The 22,059-nt window shown below is 32.2% G+C and overlaps 1 protein-coding gene across 1 annotated transcript; it reads left to right on the plus strand.

Annotated features, from left to right (window-relative positions):
- LOC143078336 (uncharacterized) lies at positions 1-4,476 on the plus strand. Its single transcript, XM_076253227.1, has 3 exons — positions 1-76; positions 2,194-2,910; positions 3,895-4,476. The coding sequence occupies exons 2-3, from the start codon at positions 2,202-2,204 to the stop codon at positions 4,299-4,301; spliced, it is 1,116 nt and encodes a 371-aa protein (XP_076109342.1). The 5' UTR covers positions 1-76; positions 2,194-2,201; the 3' UTR covers positions 4,302-4,476.
- The last annotated feature ends 17,583 nt before the right edge of the window (positions 4,477-22,059 follow it).

The raw sequence follows: 22,059 nt of genomic DNA on the forward strand, positions 1-22,059 counted from the left end.
TCTAGGTAATTTTATTTCATAATATGGCGGAGATACTTCACAGAAATCAACAACATCTTATATAACTACATCACTGGTGAGGACTTTTCCTTCATGCAATTATCCATAAATAATAAATAATAAATTCTTAAAATATTTGACCAAGACCGAAGAGCACTTGTCATCGTTTGATCATATCTATTTGTCAAAATAATCAATAGAGATAAAATTCCGATCGCTTTGCTTCCAGTCTACTAATGATTATAATATGATCTCAATTGAATCAATGTCAAAATTGAGCGAAATTGACATCTCGTACTTCTTTTTACAGTCTGAATGCAGTGAGTTTTAAACGAGAACCGCCCGAAGAGATCACATCCGGTGTGAACACCCTTTGACTATTCTATCTATTAAGCCTGTTTAGTTCACGCATCATTGTAAATATAACGGAATTTGATGAGACTGTCAACAAAGTGAGAGGTTTAGCGCTATAAAACCAGGTTTAATCCACCATGTTCTAATTTGAAAATGCCTGTACCAAGTTAGGAATATGACAGTTCTTGTCCATTCGTTTTTGGTGTGTTTTGTCGTTTGATTTTGCCATGTAATTATGGACTTTCCGATTGGATTTTCCTCTGACTTCAGTATTTTTGTGATTTTACTTTTTAAGAAATACCAACGAATTTAGAATACAATCATGCAAAACAATATATCGAAAGGAGTTGTTCTATCCTAGAACAATCAGAGAGTGGAACACCTTTCCCAGTTGGAAGGTCTCTGCCTCGAGTCCCGAATCTTTTAATGCTCAGCTCCGTCAGTAAATTGCATGACATGTTTTTATTTGCACCTGTATATAAATGTCACCCAGTTTTAGTTTGTGTGTAAAATTTTAAATTGTTTTCCGGTGCACACTCCAAAAATGTGGCAGGATAGTCAATCAGTTGCATGACGATGGCCGCTTACTGATGCCTATTATTTTTTTCTTCAGTCCGACTGTTATAAAAAACGTAAATTAACACACAACAGTAATATATATGTTAGATATACTGTTACCAGCACAAATACAGATCATAACGGAAAGTCCTTTATAAAATGGCGAAATCAGAAGCTGACACACCTCAAATAAATCGAAAACATCTATCATAATCCTGACTTGGTACAGTCATTTCCACATGTAGAAAATGATGGCCAATAGTTTAAAACACTCTTTAAAATAGTAATTCTACATTTTGCCGATACCCTCACAAGTACAAGGATAAATTATACTTTTTTTGTTGCATTATCCCTTTCGGAAGTGTGCCATTTTTATTCTATTCCAAATGATTTCGGAGATACATGTATGAACCATTTATACCAATCAATTTTTTCACTAAATGCACCGTTAAAATTGTGTGTTGCTCGTAAAAGTTATCCCCCTCCCCAAACAAAGCAAATTGAATTTTAATCGGATTAAAAAAAAAATACACTCTTTATAGAAGAAAGAGAGCCATACATATACTAGTAAAGCGCCGGTTTCAGAAATAGTTCCGGTTATAGAAATTTTGCTATTATTTGTGTGTTTTTTCTTCAAGATCGGATGAAATGCTTGACTATGATATCTTTCCCAATGTCCAAAATAAACGTTACAATTAAGTGTTCATTCACTATTTGGTTGAGACAAAGTAACTCCTTACCTAGAACTCTTATATTACTTATTGTATTGTTTGGTAGCTGTCTCCGTAACAAAAGCCCAACATCTTTTATTGATATCATAATTTAAAAGGGTTAATCTAATGTCATTTTCCTTGGCCTTTGAAGTCTTGAACCAGGTGAGCAAAAAGGTATTAATTTAATCAGCTTTGCTTCCAGATTCCGCATACCAGATTGAAGTGGCTGAAGAAATCGAATTCCAATTTTTGTTTTAGTCTTATTAGGCATCGCAATTCTTCCGGTTTTGCAAAAGACATCTGCAATGAAGAAAGTTCTATTAATCTTACTTGGTGATTTTTTTAAAATACTTTTATCTCTTACATTTAAGTTTAAGAAATAAGAATTAGAAAAACCATTTGGAAAAACAAATAACATTAACATTAAGAAGAATTTTCTACCGGGAATCTCAATTTAAAGTAATTAATTTGCTTTTTCTTTGTAAAGCAAACTTCGCCTTTTGTCGATATTTAGTTTGTTTTGTTTAGATTTTAAATGTTTGTTTATGCATTTAATTGTATTTTGTAGGATTGTCAATGACCGCAGCACGGAATGGTCCAGTTCCGGAATACCAATGGCCACTCGGAAACAAATCTTTGCTTACAGAAACAATGAGTAGAGTTGATTTTGTACGAGAACCAGTCGGACTCTGTTATAAGTTTGAAAAGAAACCGGATCAGCTACCATTCGATGCAATGTCTTTTGGTCAAACTTCAGACGATTTGAAATATTTGAAAACAAACATTCGAGACGACTCGGAATTTAAGAACCTTTCTATCTCCATGTTTGTTTATCCTATTGGAACACCAAAAGGGACATTATTACATTATGTTTTGGGACAAGAGGAAAAAATTAGAATTAATTTTATTATGACACACACTGTTGTTTCATTCCGTGATGAATATGCAAATCCCACTGGATTGGTTGCCGAGGAAGATCTATTAAAAGAAAATGAATGGAACCATTTGTACATAGAGCGTCAGTTTGAATCAGGACGGGTAAAGATTTACGTAAATGGTGAAGAAAAGGTCAATGCAAATGATGACTTTCAGAAAAACATTCCCATGCCAACAGGAGGAACAGTATACCTAGGGAATGCTGTTGCTAAGGGTGCGTCAGAAGACGACCAACAATTTACCGGGTACATCACGTGTTTTCAAATATACACTGAGCTAGTTCCGAAAGATAACATAAATGAAATGTGGAAAAACTGCCTACAGAAGAATTGGAAATATCAACCACCAGGTAAGTAAATACATGAGAATAAAAATCATATTTCGTTTCCATTGTATCCTTCTTCTAAAAAGAGATCAACAGATTTTTGATTTCTATAGATCGGAAATTTAATCAAATTGAGTAGAGGGAATGCTACTCAATTTGCGATTATTCGGCACAGTCCATCTGTATCCTTTTTGTATACCTTGTTCAAGCTATGTCACCTTTTCTACGAAAAACACAAACAATAGTTGAGAATGTAGCCCCACATGTATCAGACAGTATAAGTGATCTTTATATTCTTTAGTTTTCTATGTTGTGTCGTGTGTGCTGTTGTTTGTTTGTCCTTTTCATTTTTAGCATGGCGTTGTCAGTTTGTTTTAGATTTATGAGTTTGACTGTCCCTTTGGTATCTTTCGTCTCTCTTTTATACACCATTTTTATGGTGACCGTTTGTTTGGTTTCTTTTGTGTTTCTTTATTTCCCGTTATGTTCATACTCGTCGCCACACTGTATATGCAGTCTGTCTCTCCATCAAACATATCAGTTAAGTGAAATACAACACAAAGTATCAATAAAAAAGAAGATGTGGTATGATTGCCAATCAGACAACTCTCAACAAGCGACCAAATGACATAGAAATAAATAACTATAGGTCACCATACGGGTCCTCGAAAATGTGCAAAGCCCATATTGCAAAGTCTGCTTTTGACCAGTTTCTGTTTATGATAGATACCAAAGAGACAACTCTATATCCATGTCATAAATTGAAAAAGTAAAGTTTGAATGTTCCTCTGGTATCTTTCGCCTCTCTTTCAATAATAATAGCTCGTGATTGTTTGAAGAGACGGTGCATATATAATTACTACGATTTATTTGTAGCGATTAGTATATACAAATGTATATATAAATTCACAGTTTCAATATGTAAGATAGTGTTTCTTATATCGATTAACTAAAGCTTAAGCTTTAACAAAATTATGTTGTTTTGAAACATTGTTCTTTTCTTTTTAGTGTTTTATCTTATTTCAAACGAGAATTTGAAATGCGTGAGTAGCACACCACCTACAACACCCGCCCCTCCTCCTATTACAAATCTTGTAACGAGAAATATCTTGGGTATAGAAAAGGAATGGAACGAATTTCGACATCAATTCAATTGGAAAACTAGCCCCAGAACAACTGGTTACTTCATGGTGAAAGCGCGTGACATGAAACCTTCACCATTCTCCTTTGGAATTGTCAACGCAACAGACACCAGAGTGTGCTCCCGACTGTGCATGCGCATAGATGGTTGCCAGTCATTTTCAATGGACGAACGAATTGCGGATTACGTTACATGCCATATGTACAATTCTGTCTATGGCGATTTGGTAGCAGACCCCGGTTCAAAGTATTATACTGTTGTAAATATAGACTAACATTCTTGTTTACACATGTATTTGTTGATAAACAACGACAAATGAAAACATATGTATTCCGTAAAAACGACATAAAACATTCTTACTAAGTAACACCTAAGTGAAATAAACAAAGAAATCTAGAGGGTTACAATTATTTACATAAATAGCGTATGTTCTCAAGTGACATGCATTGGTGTACAATGAAAATCTGATAAAAAAAACTGTAGACAGTTATTTGAATAAAATTAGAATACTGTTGATATGTGTTTGCCTCATTTTGAAAACAATCCTGTATTGATTATAAGGTTCTTGATGTACCCATTTCTGTAACTAAAAAAATAAACTCAAAGTACTTGCAAAGCGGTTGTGTTGTACCGGCGGACAAAGCAGCCAATAACGTAATGGTGGTATGACACAAAATATACTACACAGAAGTTCTCCAAAACAAAATTATAAATTCTTTACTTAGGTTCGTACGCTCCACAGAGAGTCAAATTGTAAACAAGCATTTCACTGCCACTACCCAGATTAAGACCTCGTCCGAATATCTGAAAATCCCGACTTTGTACTTGTTACCTAAATTACACAAGCAATCATTTAAATTTCATTTCATTTCCATATTTAGTATAATAATTGTTCTACACCAATCTGTCAGTGCTTCAAACTGCCTCTCTCTCTCTCTCTATTTTTAACGTTTATAAAAATAGTTATATGAACTATTTTTGGAGTGTTAAAAATTCTTTAGAGGTGTTAGACAAAATACGTGATTTTGATGGTCCTGTTAATTCTGTTGACAGTTGTGATTTTTTCCCAATTTTCTAAAATACCTTTTCACACAATCTTAACAAGAAAATTTTTATAAACTTATTAAATGGTATTTTGAAAAATGTCATTGCAAGTTTGAAGCCCTTTTCTGTAACGAAAAAGAAAAGTATGTTAGATACTACAATGTAAGTACACTTACTGGAAATGTGAAGATATGATTGAAGCTTTAAATTTTCTCCTGGACAACATATATGTACATTACAGCGATAAAGCCTATCTATGGGTACTAATTGCGCCCCTTTAATGGCAGATTTATTCCTGTATTACTGTGAATCACAGTTTATGGCCAGTAAAGACATGTCATTGTTACATTTAGTTGACACATTTAACCATACTTACGTTACTAGTATCTCAATAATACGTCCCCGTTAGATAATCCAAAGTTTGTTGAGCATACTACCGAAATTTACCCAGAGGTCCTTACTTTAAGTAAATCTAACATAAACGGCAGTAGTCCTTTTTCAGATTTATACATTCCGGTTTTTAAAAGGAAACTCCAATTTAAAATTTACAGCAAAAACACGATTTTTCATTCCCTATTGTTAATTTCCCTTTTTAGACGGCGATGGTTTTTTGACTTCTTCATATGGTGTTTATATATCCCATCTTGTTCGTTATGCCCTTTCGCGGAGTGATCTCATAGATTTTAAACTTGTGTAATCAATGCATCACTGGTAAATTATTAGGTAAGAAGATTTCGTTACCATAAACTACTTAACACTTTTACTAAAACTCTTTCATTAATACAACGATTTGATATACTAAGTATATTTTGCTGTACCTGTAGAAAACTGATCAGTTTTACGGTATTTCACATCCTTAATTATTCGTTTTTCTGTACTAAAAGCGTGGAAATCGCTTTGTGAGCTGTGTAAAGAGTAAAATAACAAAGCTACCGAACTCCTAGTAAAATTCAAAACCTTTAGTCCATAATCAAATGTCAAAATCAAAAGCTCAAACACATCAAATGAATGGAAAACAGCTATCGTAATTCTGATTTAGTACAGGTATTTTCTTATGTAAACAATTGTGGATTAACCCGGGTTTTATAGCTAGCTAAACCTCTCACTTGTATAATAGTTGCATAGAGTTCCATTATATTTACAGCGATATGTGAACGAAACTGACAAACACAATCGGAAAAAATGTCAAAAATAGAGGTACAACAGTCAACGTTGTGTTATAATCTAATTAATCACATTATAAACCATGAAATATGTCAACAAAGTAAAATTTTCATTGGTAAGTAATCAAACAAATTTTGACTCATTCATGAGATCTGAAAAATTATGACAAATACTGTGTATATCTCTTACATCTTTGTATGCTTGCCAACTAGTAATAACATGATGTTGATCTTCATCCATATTAAGGGAGCATTTTTTACAAATCTTTTGAAAATTTTATATATAAATTTTTAAACCAGTCTCTTTCTATTTTGAAATTATGGGAACTTATTCTGATTTTACGACATGGCACTTCTCAATTGAAAGTTACTTAAGGATAGATAAATTACCAATTTTTTAAAAAAATTTTTTGTATCTGTTCATTTTGTGTTCCAAATTATTTAAAAAAACTATTACAAAGTTTATGCTTAACAGTCTTGATAAAAAAAGTTTCGCATTACCTCCAAATTATGAATACTCATTTTTTGTGAAAATATAATCAGAAACATATGATAAATATATAATATGACTCTGATATAATGTATAGAAGGATATCAGCATTTTATATTATTAATAAACATGTTTTTGTTACACATATAGGTATCATACAATAAACCGTCTTTCATATTTTTTTATAGTTCTAAACCAATTTTTCAACATTGAGAAAACAACTGAAAAGTTCAAAGCTCTCTTAGCACAGCTAAGTTAGAAGATTTTTTGTTTACATCTATATAGAAAATACATCACATATCTTGATTTGGAATAATCTAAAAAATCATTCATATAAATGTGCTGCAATAAATATTCACTTATTTTTTGGCATGCTGCAGATCTAGATCAAGTTTTCACAACCTGTAGATCACTGCCATACATTCAGATAGATTTTATTATATAATTATATTTACTTATATACACACTCATATATTCATATTGACAATTGTGTTATAGTTTTTTTTTATATTTATATACATAGAGAGAGAAGTAGAAATACTTGGATTAAAAGATGATAAAAATATTTGCAATTTGTATGCAGCTTTTAGTGATTATTATTTTTTTCTTTAATTTATATGCTTTGTGGCGGGAAATAACGTCCTATATTAAATAGTATTATATACATCTTATTAAGTAAAGGCAACAGTAGTATCCCGTTGTTTAAAGTCATAAATTGATTGAGAGAAAACAAATCTGGGATGACTGATAAGGGAAACAGTAGTATACCGATTTTCAAAAGTCATAATTCGATTTAGAGAAAAAAAAATCCGGGTTACAAACTAAAACTGAGGGAACCACATCAACTATAAGAGGAAACTGAAAAAACAACAGAAACACTAAAGTGCAACAAAAACAAACGACAATGCAACATACATATAAACGAACTTTCTCGCTGCATTGAAGACCCATTGGTGGCCTTCGACTGTTGTCTGCACTATGGTCGGGTTGTTGTCTCTTTGACACATACAAGACACATACAACATTTTCATTCTTAATTTTATCATATAACAACTGCCATTTTCCTGAAAAACGTTTGGTAATATTTAAATTTTATAAATGAAAAAAAAGAAATTGAAGTAATGAAAGATCACTTTATAAATCATGATAATACAAATGACCAAAGCCGCATTAAATGCATCGACTAAATACCGTTTGCAAAAAGACAGAATTTAAACGAATGAACCACAATACTTCTAGACCGGAACGAAGCGTTTAAACAAGTAATGCTTTATTTTGTGAAAACGTACGGAATTGTGTTTGAAGGCAGTAAAGGTTACTTGATGAGCAAATATATACAATTAAGATACACTGATTCCAATGATTAAGTAGATTATAAACATTAAACATATATAAAATTTATGAAATAATGTCCTTATAAAATGTATATACTTTTATATAAACATAAATATATTATGATATATCCGTGACCTAAAATCCCAGTCATGATCACATGATCAATAATTTAATATTATAAAAATTCGTAACTCATTTATATCAACAACAAAAATGGATTTGAGAACTGTCTCGAATGGACTAAGAACAACGAGGAAAGGAAACACTTTACAATATAACAAATAAGAAGATGTGTACGTATGATATCAACTACAGGTCACAGTGTGAACACAGTGTGACCTTTAACAATGAACCATCCTAATACCACATAGCAGGCTATACAAGGTCCCGAAAAGACAGAATATAAAACAAATCAAACAAGAAAACTAACGACTTGCGTTTCCTTCCCTGATTTATCAATAGAGATTTCTGCTTACGAGGAATCTATTGAGCAGTAGTTCTGAACGGTAAAGCTCAAGCAAGACCATACCTTTTTATACGGACGCCACCATGATTAGGTTCATCAGTATTGAATACTTATGTCACACAACTTTTGTTCGAAATCCTGTTATATTTTCCTCAATTGGATCATCACAGAATTTTCACATGGCAGCTAGGTTACATAGGTAAAATTGAGAAAGGAAATGGGGCCGAAGGCCACCAATGGGTCTTCAATGTAGCGAGAAACTCCCGCACCCGGAGGCGTCCTTCAGCTGGCCCCTTAAAAATGTATACTAGTACAGTGATAATGGACGTCATACTAAACTCCGAATTATACACAAGAAACTAAAATTAAAAATTATACAAGACTAACAAAGGGTGCCCACTTGTGTGAAAAGAATTTTTTACTCTAATACTCTTATCTTGACTTACATCTAAAACATTACAATGATGTTCAATTAAGAACAAACTTTACGATAAAAGTGATAATTTCAGCTTCCTAATTGTGAACTTTCCATTTATATATATAGCATAACATTCCAGACGCCTAAATATGAAGTATCTACTATATATCTCCCAGTTTACACGATATTCCAGAGCTTGAATTTCTTCTCATGATTGTATCGATACAGGGCTGCTGTTTATGTGGATGTTGTTAAACTAATGGTTCTAGATTATGTAGTTGGACGCATTCTTTCGAAATGTTAACGCACGTTTGTTGACCGTTATGTAATATCTGTTTGACAAATGACGACATATATGTTTCAACTGTCCTAACAATCCGTCCTCTTTTCCTCGAACTACGACTTAACCCCGAGCTTGCACTTACATAAGAAACAAGAAGTCGGGTGCCACATGTGGATCCGTATTGGCTTTCCCTTCCGTAGCATTGAGATCACCCCAAATTGTTTGTTGGTTCGTGCTGCTCAGTCTTTATTTAAGGTGGTATGGGAGTCTAAAATAAAAATGATAGAATTTGTTCATACTTTGCCAAAACGTAGTATCTATTGATATATGTTCAAAAATATAATAAAAGTGATAGGTCACCGCGCATTTTCTCAAATTACAGGTCAGGGCAAAATGACCCATTTTGTATGGATTATACAGGAAAAAACACCATTTTGTGATTAGAAACGAAACAAAATGATAGAATTGTAAAATAATTTTGGAAAAGATAGCTTTCACACAATGCTTTGAGAATATCAAAAGAAAAGGTAGGGTCACCGACCGTTTTTTCCGGCTAAAATACAAAATAGGAAAATTTCATGTAGATTCCTTCAGAAAATGCACTGTTTTAGAGTAACCTCCCCTTAAAATGCCAATTTGAATTTTTTTAAAAACGACCAAAAATAATCTACACTTGTAAAAATATTAATATTTATAAGTTATATTCGTATAAATTGGTTCTTTAAAATGAAAATTCAAATTAAATATCTGCATTCCTGCATCAAATTTTGCTAACTTGATAGAAAATCTGGACCTTAAGTTCTCTGTTTTTTACAATCCAAGATGGCGAAAGACACCCATACCCAGGGTTAGCAAAGTATTACCCGCCCGGGAAAACCCAGGCGGGAATTCCCGGGTTTTCCCGGGCTGGGCAATACTCCCAGAAATGGGTAATACTGGGTAATACTGGGCAATATGATTTTTTTTTAGCTTATTTCAACACAAAATAGTAAAGACTTGTTTCAGTTTCATAGTATTATAGCTAAATGTTTAAAGACTTGTTGTAGCTTCATAGTACTATAGCTAAATGTATACATTTTATACAGATAACAATTGAGAGTCATTTCTAGAAGATTGAAAATTCAATCTCATTCTTTTCTCCACTACTACTATGTAGACAGAATACAAAATTTGAACATTTTAGGAAACCATGTTAATTTCCATGTATTGTTTGAATAATCCAAAATAATAAAAAAAAAATGCATTTTATAGCAGTATTTATGTGAATTATAAATTTAAATTTCTATGCAATCATATTGCTAAATAAACATCCTACAGGGTCAAGTCATTAACACTTATAGAAATGAAAAGGCTGAATAATGTTAAATAAACATATCTTTGTCCTAATCTGAATAATTACTTATTAATTAGTGATGTACATATAAATTATTTTTTCTTACATTTTTTTGTTAATTCTTAATGTAAGATATATACATTTGAAAAATGAATTCTTTGAATTTATGTTAACAGTTTGTCCAATCTAAATGGGAGGGCACATGATTTCATAGACTTTTAGGAAAATCATTGAGAAAGGCCTTTTCCATTAATATTTGTCTAATGTGTGTCTACATCATTTGTCTCATAATTGCTAGAATAGTACTTTTTCAAATGTCTGCATAATTAATAATTGTATTATCAGACTCTCAAACAATTAAACTTATTTATAAATCAAAATGTGTTTATAAATATCTTAAATGTATTGGATTTGATTACTGAATCCTTTTTAAAATTCAGGCCAGTATTTTATATTACCCAGTCTTGCCCAGTAAAACCCAGTAAAAACCGGGTTTTCCCAGTATTTCCCACTGGGCTGGGCAATACTCATAAAACCCGGGTTTTTGCCAACCCTGCCCATACCACCTTAATTATGTTGTGTTTTGTATACCGGTGTTTGTGGTTTTATTTTAAATAGGGTGATAAGGTATGGTTGCCAAAACGACAACTATACACCCAAGATTAATAAAAGTGGACGAAAGCAATTATAGGCAACTGTAAGGCATTCAATAATGATAAAAAAAAAAACTTACCGTAAAGACGGTTATAAAAGGCCCGATATGAAAATATGAAACAATTCAATTGAGTAAACTAACGGCCTTATTTATTACAATTAGCAAAAAACATCTGAACTACCGGTTCCTAAATAGGAACATGCACATAAGGAATATGGTGGAATTACCCATGTAATTGAGTGCTCAACCCTTTCCAAACCTGGAACAGTGGTGTAATAACACAAAATAGGAGTATACCATAAACATCTGTTGAAAAGGCTTAACTCAACCATTAGATAAACAAAAAGAAGAACAAAACCCTTTTGTCATTTTAATAGTTTGTATCTTATAGTTCGTTTCTGAGTGTGTGTTGCATTGTTGTTTGTTTTTTGTTGCACTTCAGTGTTTCTGTTGTTTCGTTGTTTTCCTCTTATAGTTTATGTGTTTCCCTCAGTGTTAGTTTGTAACCTGAATATGTTTTCTCTAAATCGATTTTTGACTTTCGAACAGCGGTATACTACTGTTGCCTTTATTTATGCCATGACAGTTTTCATTGACTTTTGATTTTGAAGTTCCCTTCAGTGTCTTCCTCATCTCTTTTGCAAAATTATGATATTTAAAAGAAATTGTTCAAACATGATCATGACATGATGAGATCATGTCAGAAAATATTCATACATATTATGATTGGTTAGTCCTAATTACAATTGGTTATTTCTTCTCATTATAATCATTTGTAATTTAAACTTTTTCACCCAAAACATCAAACAACCCTCCTAGAAACCAGGAAAGAAAGCAAAGAAGGAAAAAAAGGTCAGTTAAATATTCTAAATTAATTAAGTATTCTATCAATCTTATTTGCAAGCTTAAAATGTTTGGGTATATTTCCAGATCCAAAATGATTAGATGGAAGTAAAAATGTTCCAAAGAGCTAATGCTTATTCACAGTGAATTTGATCACGTTGCTTGTATCAAAGTTAGCCAATTTTAACACTATCTCATCTAAATGCTTTACTTTATAATGTTTATTTCAGATGTTACTCTGAAATGTGACACAATAATTATCAAAGGACACACGCTGGTCCTTTCTAGCTCATCTGATTATTTCAAAAATATGTTTCTGTATAAAACAAAAGACGAACAAGATGAGCGCGAGGAATATTCATTAGATAAGTGCATTATCAAGCCACATGTCATAGAGCTTATGGTAAATTTTGCATACACTGGCAGAATTCTAATTGATGATAGTAATGTCCAGGATCTTCTCATTGCGTCTAATTTTCTACAAATGGAGTTCATTTCATTAGAATGCGAAAGATACATGGTCCAAAAAATAACCATAGAAAATTTAATACCTCTGATAGAACTTTCAAATTGGTTTAATCTAAGTGTACTGCTTGATGGAATATGCATGTTTGTTTCAAGAAATTATGATGAAGTGTCGGACATGAAATCCTTTTAAGAACTGTCCTTAAAGGAATTTAGTTCAATCATTGATAATTATAGTTTCACTCCTATGAAATACGGCTAATTGCAAAATAGCAAACTGGTTCAAAAAATAAAGAAAAAGTGTGCTAGTCTGCGTCTAACAAAGTCCCATGGCATATAATGCTCCAACTCCGTTATCTTTTTTTTGGAAAAAATAAAATAACGAAAACATAAACTCCGAGGAAAATACAAAACGGAAAATTCGTAATGATTTGGCAAAATCACAAGCTAAAAATTTCGATTGTATAACAAATTTCCTGACTTGGTACATACATTTTCTCATGTAGGAAATGGTGGATTTAACAGGTTTTGATAGCTAACTAAACCTCAAAATGATATCCCGAACTGGATCTTCGGATTTCATTAAACTTGCAAAAGTAACAAGCTATAGTTATGATTTATATTATTTATTACAACATAAAGCAAATTTCAGATTTTAGAAGTATCTCACACTGATCAGGAAAATAAGTAAAAAAGATATTTGAAATGGTAGTCTCGTTCATCGCTGACAGAATATGTCCTGAACGTTCTTCAAGTAATGGGGAATGAGTCTCGTTTTCTTTTTGACAGAAATTGTAGGTGATATCAATATATGTTATTGTCCAAGCTTAAATTATTTGATACTCTCAGCACTTTCGTCTTGATAGTCAATTCTTGTATATATATATATTTGGATTTTTATGACGGAAACTGATCAATTATTGAAAAGAATAGTTTCAAGTTAACAGATCATCCACTGCTTATGTGTTTCTTTATTCAACATTGGCATGATGTGTAGGAAAGGGTTGAGATGTTACACAACATGTTTAACCCCGTAGCGTTTTTGTGCCTGTCCCAAGTCAGGAACATATGTCCTTTGTTAGTCATGTATGTGGTTTTTTTTTAATTTTAGTTCAGTTATATGTTTTAGAGTTTAGGTTGGCGTCCGTTTTCACTGAACTAGTACATAATTTTATTTGTGGGCCAGCTGAGGACCACCTCCGGGTGAAGGATTTTCTCGCTGCACTGAAGACCGATTGGTGGCCTTCGGCTGTTGTCTGCCCTTTCGTCGGGTTGTTGTCTCTTTGACGTATTCGCAAATTATATTCTCAATTTTATTATTAGATTTATTTACTTGTTGTTTTCAACGGTATTCACGTACTAATTTATGAAGTATAAATGGAATATACAAAACAAAAAATGTAACATACCTAAAGGTAACAGCAGCATTTCAGTTACAATTAAATGCGTCCTTTCCTGACGCTGATAGCATAGTTAAATCTACATATTCACTAGAGCAGCATACCTATTGTTTGCATTGGAATTACATTTTTTATCCAGATTGTATAATTTAAGGCACAGAAAAAAAAAACCCAATCATTTATACCTTAATTTATAGTCTTTGTTTTCTTTGTTTGAAACAAATGAAAGCTCTAATCTATACCTCGGTTTAGGAGAAGAGGATTTATTTGGTATAAAAGTTTTCTTTTTACAGACACTATGTACTTTGCTATTTCAGCTTTAACATAAGATATTGAGTTTACATTTTTGTTTTGACTGTTTCGCAGTTGGATGGAACGCATGCAATAGTCCCAAACTTCTGCACGCCCTGCATTCCAAAAATTAAACTTTTATTCTAGAAAGTACAAACAGTTTTAAAATGTCTGATGTTTAAGTTTAACAACGGAACAGGACATATGATATCTCATTGTTATATAAGTTAAGTATGCAGAAGATAAGATCGACGATTCGCAGATTTTTTCCCTAGATTTAACACAATGAGAGTGTTGACCATATACGATAGCAATAGGGTTAAGTTATGATTTGAAATCACGTTATCTAATTTAAAAAACAGGAATGATAAACTCTGATTTGATGAGCGTCGCTGATGAGTTTTATGAAGACGAAACGCGCCTCTGGCGTATTAAATTACAATCCTGGTACCTTTGATATATCAAATTAATATAATATTAAAATTAATTAACTCGTTTTGATATCAATAAAAATAAAATTGAGAATGGAAATGGGGAATGTGCCAAAGAGACAACAACCCGACCATTGAAAAAAAACAACAGCAGAAGGTCACCAACAGGTCGTCAATGTAGCGAGAAATTCCCGCACCCAGAGGCGTCCTTCAGCTGGCCCCTAAATATATACTAGTTCAGTGATAATGAACGCCATACTAATTTCCAAATTGTACACAAGAAACTAAAATTAAAATAATACAAGACTAACAAAGGCCATAGGCTCCTGACTTGGGACAGGCGCAAAAATGGGGCGGAGTTAAACATGTTTGTGAGATCTCAACCCTCCCCCTGTACCTCTAGCCAATGTAGAAAAGTAAACACATAACAATACGCACATTAAAATTCAGTCCAAGAGAAGTCCGAGTCTGATGTCAGAAGATGTAACCAAAGAAAATAAACAAAATGACAATAATACATAAATAACAACAGACTACTAGCAGTTAACTGACATGCCAGCTCCAGACTTCAATTAAACTGACTGAAAGATTATGATTTCATCATATGAACATCAGGCACAATCCTTCCCGTTAGGGGTTTAGTATCATACCATCATAACATATATGAGAAGAACATAACCCGTGTCATGCCAACAACTGGTTTTTGAATAAGTTCCGATACAAAGACCCTATAAGTGAATCAATATTAACGCCAAAATATGCAATCTTTAATGACCTGACAACAGTATCATAACTATATCCCTTCTTAATAAGTCTATTCAAAGGTTTTGTTAGTTTTTGAGGTGAATACTGACACCTTTGTGCTTTATAAAGACTATTTCCATAAAAATATGGATGTGAAATACCTGAACGTATAAGAAGTCTGCATGTTGAGCTATATTTACGAATGATGTCCTTATACCGATGATAAAATTTAGTAAATGTTTTAACTAGTTTGTGATATCGAAAACCCTGGTGTAATAATTTTTCAGTAATACATAAATTTCTCTCGTTAAAATCGAAAACATTGTTACATACACGAGCGAATCGTACAAGTTGAGATATATAAACACCGTAAGATGGTGACAAGGGAACGTCACCATCTAAAAATGGATATTCAATTCTCACTCTTTATAAAACCTATAAATATTGTTTGCAAGAAGAGAGAATTAAACACACACATATATATATATATTTAATATAACTACTCGAGTGGAAAGACAACCAAAGCGGAACAAAACGGATTAAGTTGCTAACAAGGTAATCATACTTCTTGTAAAATGCATTTAATACATATCTATAATACTTGATCAATAATCTCTGAACGGGATAATAATTAATTAGATAAATTAAACTCTTATATGTACTTTATAACACAATTTTTTAATTTATTAACTTATTTAACTAATTTATCAATAAAAGTTAACAAATTAATGGGGAAGCTTTTTCCAGGAAAAATTATCTATGTATTTACATAGGTCACAAATAGATCTACAAAGGTAAGTATTGTGTTATTCCAAGAAATTGTTCCACCCGACACTATTATATAAAGAGGAAAATGAAGCCCTATTTCTTTTTGTGTAGCCAGATAGTCAATGAAGAAAGACATTTTTAATGTTTTCCATCATTTCAAAAGTTGATAATAATTTCAGCACTTTCGGTATTTAAAACAAAGTAATTGTTTTTAATTGTTGAATAGGTTGATTTCCTTAAAAAAAAAAAGTAACTTCATTTATAAACACCTTATAGTTTATGAGGATCTAGATATGGTTTATTGAAAAAAGAATTATAGGCTAAATGTACATAAAATCAATGAATTGAATAAAAGAGGGTAAAAAAATAAGAATTGGGAGAAATAGGATAAACAATAAAGACTTGAGAAAAATAGGTTAAGAAATAAGGAAAAGACAATAATGCGGTGATGAAATATAGAGAATAAAGAAAAATGACATAACATATTAGAGAATACAGAAATGTAGGATCCCCTATCCATACCCTCATAATATTCTTGATACAGATATATATTATATATTTTTCAATTGTAGATACTAGTTTTAAACATTATTCAAAAATTTGCCAGCCAAAAAAAAATATACAATATATATTAAGACAATTCTTCTTAACTGAATATCATCAATATTATAATAACGTAAATCATCGTCGTCTTATATTTAAACTTAGTTTTCCTTAAAAACAGGACAAAAGGAAAGTTTGGAAAGCCGACTAACTGCTTCGGAAATTCCATCAATCTCCCTAAGTAATCTGCAGTCAAGTTGCCTTCAATGCGCCTGGTTGCCACGGTGATTTTGACATTGAAAGCGGTGTTGCCATTACAGTATATTAAATATATGGTTCGGTGCCAACTGCACTTCAGGTTACTTGAGTTACCAGATAAATATAGCACTTGCTGTTAACAGGAGAATATAAGATTGCAAATATGGTATTGTTCTTTAAGGGAAAATAGAAATGGGAAATAGAATTAAAAAACGAAGGTTATCATTTATAATTTTAGTGGGTCTATTTTAAACTTACTATTTTAAATATCTACTTCGGAACTCTTTTTTATTCTATATTACCCGAAAGTTGAAGTCTAATCAATTATTGATCTCATTTAAAATGTTCATGATCTGAACATGTTAAAGGACCATGAAAAATATATGAAATGCATAGAATGCATAAGTGGGCGATATTGCGAATATTTATGAAATTTTGTATGCATTTAAAACTCATTAAGTCGTATGTGTTAAATGACATTTATTGCTTTAAAATTTCACATTTTTACGTATTGCAATGATACGGGTCACCAGATTCATTTTACGGCTGTCTCTAATATTTTTAAAAGATGAGTGAAGTATGAATAGCATACAAGGATCTGTAGTGGATCCCAAAATTAAGACAAAAGAGGGGGGGGGGGACTTTAACTAATGCTCTTCTGATTCAAAGTTTCAATTTTAAATTTCAAATATCTAAAATTTCATTCGATTACATCCTTAATGCTTAAGGAAAATACATATTAGCATCACAGTAGCTCCGTAATTTCTTAGCATTGTATTAATACGCACGTGCGTTAAACTGATTAGGGACGTCACAATGTCAGAGAAGAAATTTGTCAGCGTCGTTACGTGCAAATATGCGATGAGACTTTAATTATATATCAATCAAGGTTATTTGAGACGCGAGTAAGTAACAAAAAAGCAAAAATATCACGACAAACAAATTCTGATTTTACTTCTTTCAGAAACTTCACAATATGTCTTGCGGCTAAAATTTAACGATATCAATGTAATCTCTGTGATGTGTTTTAGTTGATTTTAGTCTCTGATGCTGATATTCACCCCAATTTGTATCTAGTGTTAAATTATGTATTTATATAACAGAACTTTCTTTCCTAATTATTGGAAGAATTTTATACACATAAATAGTATACCTAAAACGACAAAGTTATTTTTCATTTACCTGTAGATATTATCAAAACCGGTTTTTTTCAAAAGTGATTATTTTCGAAGGGTTAAATATTTCGTGGTTGTATCTTCCCATGGCTTTGTTTGGACTTGTTTGTTTACTTTTTGGCCTTGAATGTTTGTCCCTAATATTTTATTAACTGTGCATTTGCATTCAGGTATCGCAGATCAAATTTATTCGTTCATAGTGTGTTAATTTACGTTTTTTGATTGAGTTAAGCCTTCCAATTGATATGTTTTCGTGTGGTTTTCTATGTTGTGATGTTATGCTATTGTTTAAGAAAAAGGGAGAAGGTTTGGTACCATTAAAACGTTTAATCCCGCTGCAAATGTTTACACCTGTCCTAAGTCAGGAATCTGATGTACAGTAGTTGTCGTTTGTTTATATCATTTATACGTGTTTCTCGTTTCTCATTTTTTATATAGATTAGACCGTTGGTTTTCCGTTTGAATGGTTTTACACTAGTAATTTTGGGGCCCTTTATAGCTTTTTGTTCGGTGTGAGCCAAGGCTCCGTGTTGAAGGCCATACATTGACCTAGAGGGTTTACTTTTATAAATAGTTATTTGGATGGAGAGTTTTTTCATTGGCACTCACACTACACTATATCTAAACAATGTAAACCCGATAAGTAATGCATCTGTTTACATAAGTTCTAAATTATGACTGTGTCGTAACTGATTTCTTAGTTTAAAATAAGAAATTCTTACTTTAGTAATTTTACAAATTCCATCCGCTGTTCCAAAAACGAAATAAAAATATAAGTTCTCATCACCAAGAAAAACAAGAAGAGATCGTGCTTATTCTCTGTGAATTTAATCGCGTTGCTTATGTCAAAATTAAAAAGTTTGAAAACGATCTTATGTGAATGCTAAAAATGTTTATTTCAGATCGCAAATACCGAAATGGAAGTCAAAGATGAAAACTATTCCAAAGCCGCTTTCACAAAAATGCACAAATATTTACAGGACGTTCTATTTTACGATGTAACGCTTAGATGTGGCACAACAATCATCAAAGGACACAAGCTGGTTCTTTCTAGCTTATCTGATTATTTCAAGAATATGTTTCTGTATAAAACAAAAGACGAACAAGATGAGAGCGAGGAATATTCATTAGATAAGAACATTATCAAGCCACATGTCATAGAGTTTATAGACGAAACGCGCGTCTGGCGTATAAAATTATAATCCTGGTACTTTTGATAACTATTTATGGTAAATTTTGCATACACTGGCAGAATTCTAATTGATGATAGTAATGTCCAGGATCTTTTCATTGCAGCTAATTTTCTACAAGTTGATTTCGTTTCATTGGAATGTGAGAGATTCATGGTTAAAACAATTGACAAAGAAAATGTAATATCTTTGATAAAATTTAGATGTCGGTTTAACCTAAGTGTACTGCTTGATGCGATATGTATATTTGCTTCAAATCATTTTCATGAGCTTTTTTTGGAATTGTCATTAACGGAATTTGAGTCCATCATTGATAATTACAACTTTACAGCAATGAAACACAATATTCCAGTATATTCCAGTATGACCCCGAAATCTCTATTCTCAAACTTGTTGGGGAGTATTTTAATTATAATAAAACACTGGAAAAACAGGATAAATTTGATAATTCAGATGTAAATACTTTATTAAACACGATCCGTTTCCATGACATTCTCGACCTTGATGATTTGAAAGAATTCGTTGAAAAACATTCCGTTATTAATGTTCCAGACATTAGTATTCTACTAATGAATCGTCCCAAAACTATGTCAAATGTTCGAAAATCTAATCTAAAATACAGAAAATATTCCAATAATTTCAAGACATTCATCAAAGGTAGACAATTTAGCGATCGTTGCACTGGTGCGTATAACGCAGGAAAATCCACAAGTGGTAGCCATAGTACCAGTATCAACGATAGACCAAAGAAAGTAAAGCATTTCTTCGTAGGCAGTGGATTCAACCATCATTCAACGTTAGTTAGAATATCGATATTATACAAAAGCGGCGAAATTGTTACCCATGGACCAGAACGTTACAACTCCGATGTCGAACACGAGTTTGATCTTGAAGACGATGAAGTTATCACGAAAGTGTTTGTCAAATATCGATCATTTATTTTTACTTTGAAATTTTTTACAAACTATGGCAGAATGTTAGGCCCTTTTGGTGATGTTTACAGTAGTTTTCCATGGAGATCCGAGTCATGTTCTTCAACAAGTTACTTACATTCCTGTGTGTCAATACACGGTAGAAATAACGAAACAGACTATATTGAAGGTCTTAAGTTTTCCTGGTTAACGTATTGTACAGAACAAAATTGTAGAACTTGCTCGGAAGGTTTTGATAGAAATGATGATAAATATTAGAAGTTGCACCATGGTATGAGAAGTGAACATTATTACCTGAGCTTTATCATGTATATCTTTATATGAATAAATTGTTCAGGAAAACAGCAGTTCACTTATAATGAAATTCAGATCAAAAACAAATTAGGTGAAGATAATAAAAATAACAAAGTTTTGATATACATGCAAATAACTTATTTTTGATAGCTTTAGCAATGTCAAATGCTCAATAAGAATCGTGAATTGTATGTTTTGCTGGGTATTCTGACCAGTTCGTCGTGTATATTAGAGAGAAAAAAGTTTGACAACTTTGGCTTCTAGCTTACTATTACTTATAAACCATCTATTATCACACGTTTATTGTCTAATGTCTGTTGTATAAGTACCTATATTTGTATACATTAAATCAGAAGTCCATAAATAGACTGGCGTTAATATAAAGATCTAACATTGTTGACTTACATTTGAGACGAACTATTATACTAGTATATATAATGGTGTAAGCCCTGTATTATCACGTGTCTTCCGATTTAAGATGTCTGTCCTAAAGTTGTCACATGTTAAGACGTATATGAATGTAACATACATTATATTCATAATTACTCTAAATATCAGCACAACGATGTTAAATCTGCAAATTTGAGAAGGCAACATTTGTATCTTCCCTCGACGGGATTCGATATATCGGTATATATATATCAATGTTGTCTGTACTGTATTTAGACCAAGACATTCGATTTGCATGCACAAAATTTACGGTTTTTATCCAACGCAATCATAGGTCTGAACGTTGCATTCAGTTAAGACCTGTTTATATTTTTTTGGTTTGGCTTGTATTTTGGGTTTATATAATATGTTCATCCTATTCTGACTCTTCCCAATGCAAGAGTCAATCCTGAATGGAGGTCATGTATATGGCCTTCCAAATACCATTTCGATTTCTAACATTACTAAAGAGACATTATTTGTGAAATTCGCATATGGTGTACACATTTTTGCACCTCATGGTTGCGATATACCATATTTTCCGCAAGTTTATTGATTTCTGTTGAGTATAAGATTAATAATTCCGATCTATTTGTTAAATCTGGTGATCCATTTATTTAGAAATCGTCATGGCAGTAAGCAGGGTTTCAGAACATCAGCTGGTCGTCCTGCTTATCAAATGCTTTTTGTTAAAATATACTTTTTCACTTTTGTGGTCTTTTGGAAAATGTTGTTTGTGCAGTATCATGACCACTCTACCTAGCAATTTGTTTTGCATGCACGCGAATAAAATTGCGGGTTTAATCTTATTTTAGATTTATTACCAAACAGAAAACATTTAACTTGCGCAAAAGGCCATGGTTCTTTTCATTCCATTCATAATCCCATCAACAGGTTACTAGAGATCTAACTAATAGTTCAACGATTTTTTTCAATTACATCGTTTATTTTAAGTCTATGTAAAGGCACTGTTAACCTTTCTTCTTCCTTTTTCCTACTGGCCATAGAAAGGACTTGTTCTTTCCAACATTTATTTCAACCCAAATGGCGCAAAGGAAATCATATGAATAAAAATATGATCA

This window comes from Mytilus galloprovincialis, chromosome 6 (assembly GCF_965363235.1).
Source record: "Mytilus galloprovincialis chromosome 6, xbMytGall1.hap1.1, whole genome shotgun sequence".
Taxonomy (NCBI): domain Eukaryota; kingdom Metazoa; phylum Mollusca; class Bivalvia; order Mytilida; family Mytilidae; genus Mytilus; species Mytilus galloprovincialis.

Bases quoted from the DNA above. Each gene is read 5' to 3' on its own strand.
- LOC143078336 (XM_076253227.1), top strand. From the start codon at position 2,202: ATGACCGCAGCACGGAATGGTCCAGTTCCGGAATACCAATGGCCACTC. The intron at 2,911-3,894 runs GTAAGTAAATAC...TTTTCTTTTTAG, and splicing joins TTGGAAATATCAACCACCAG to TGTTTTATCTTATTTCAAAC.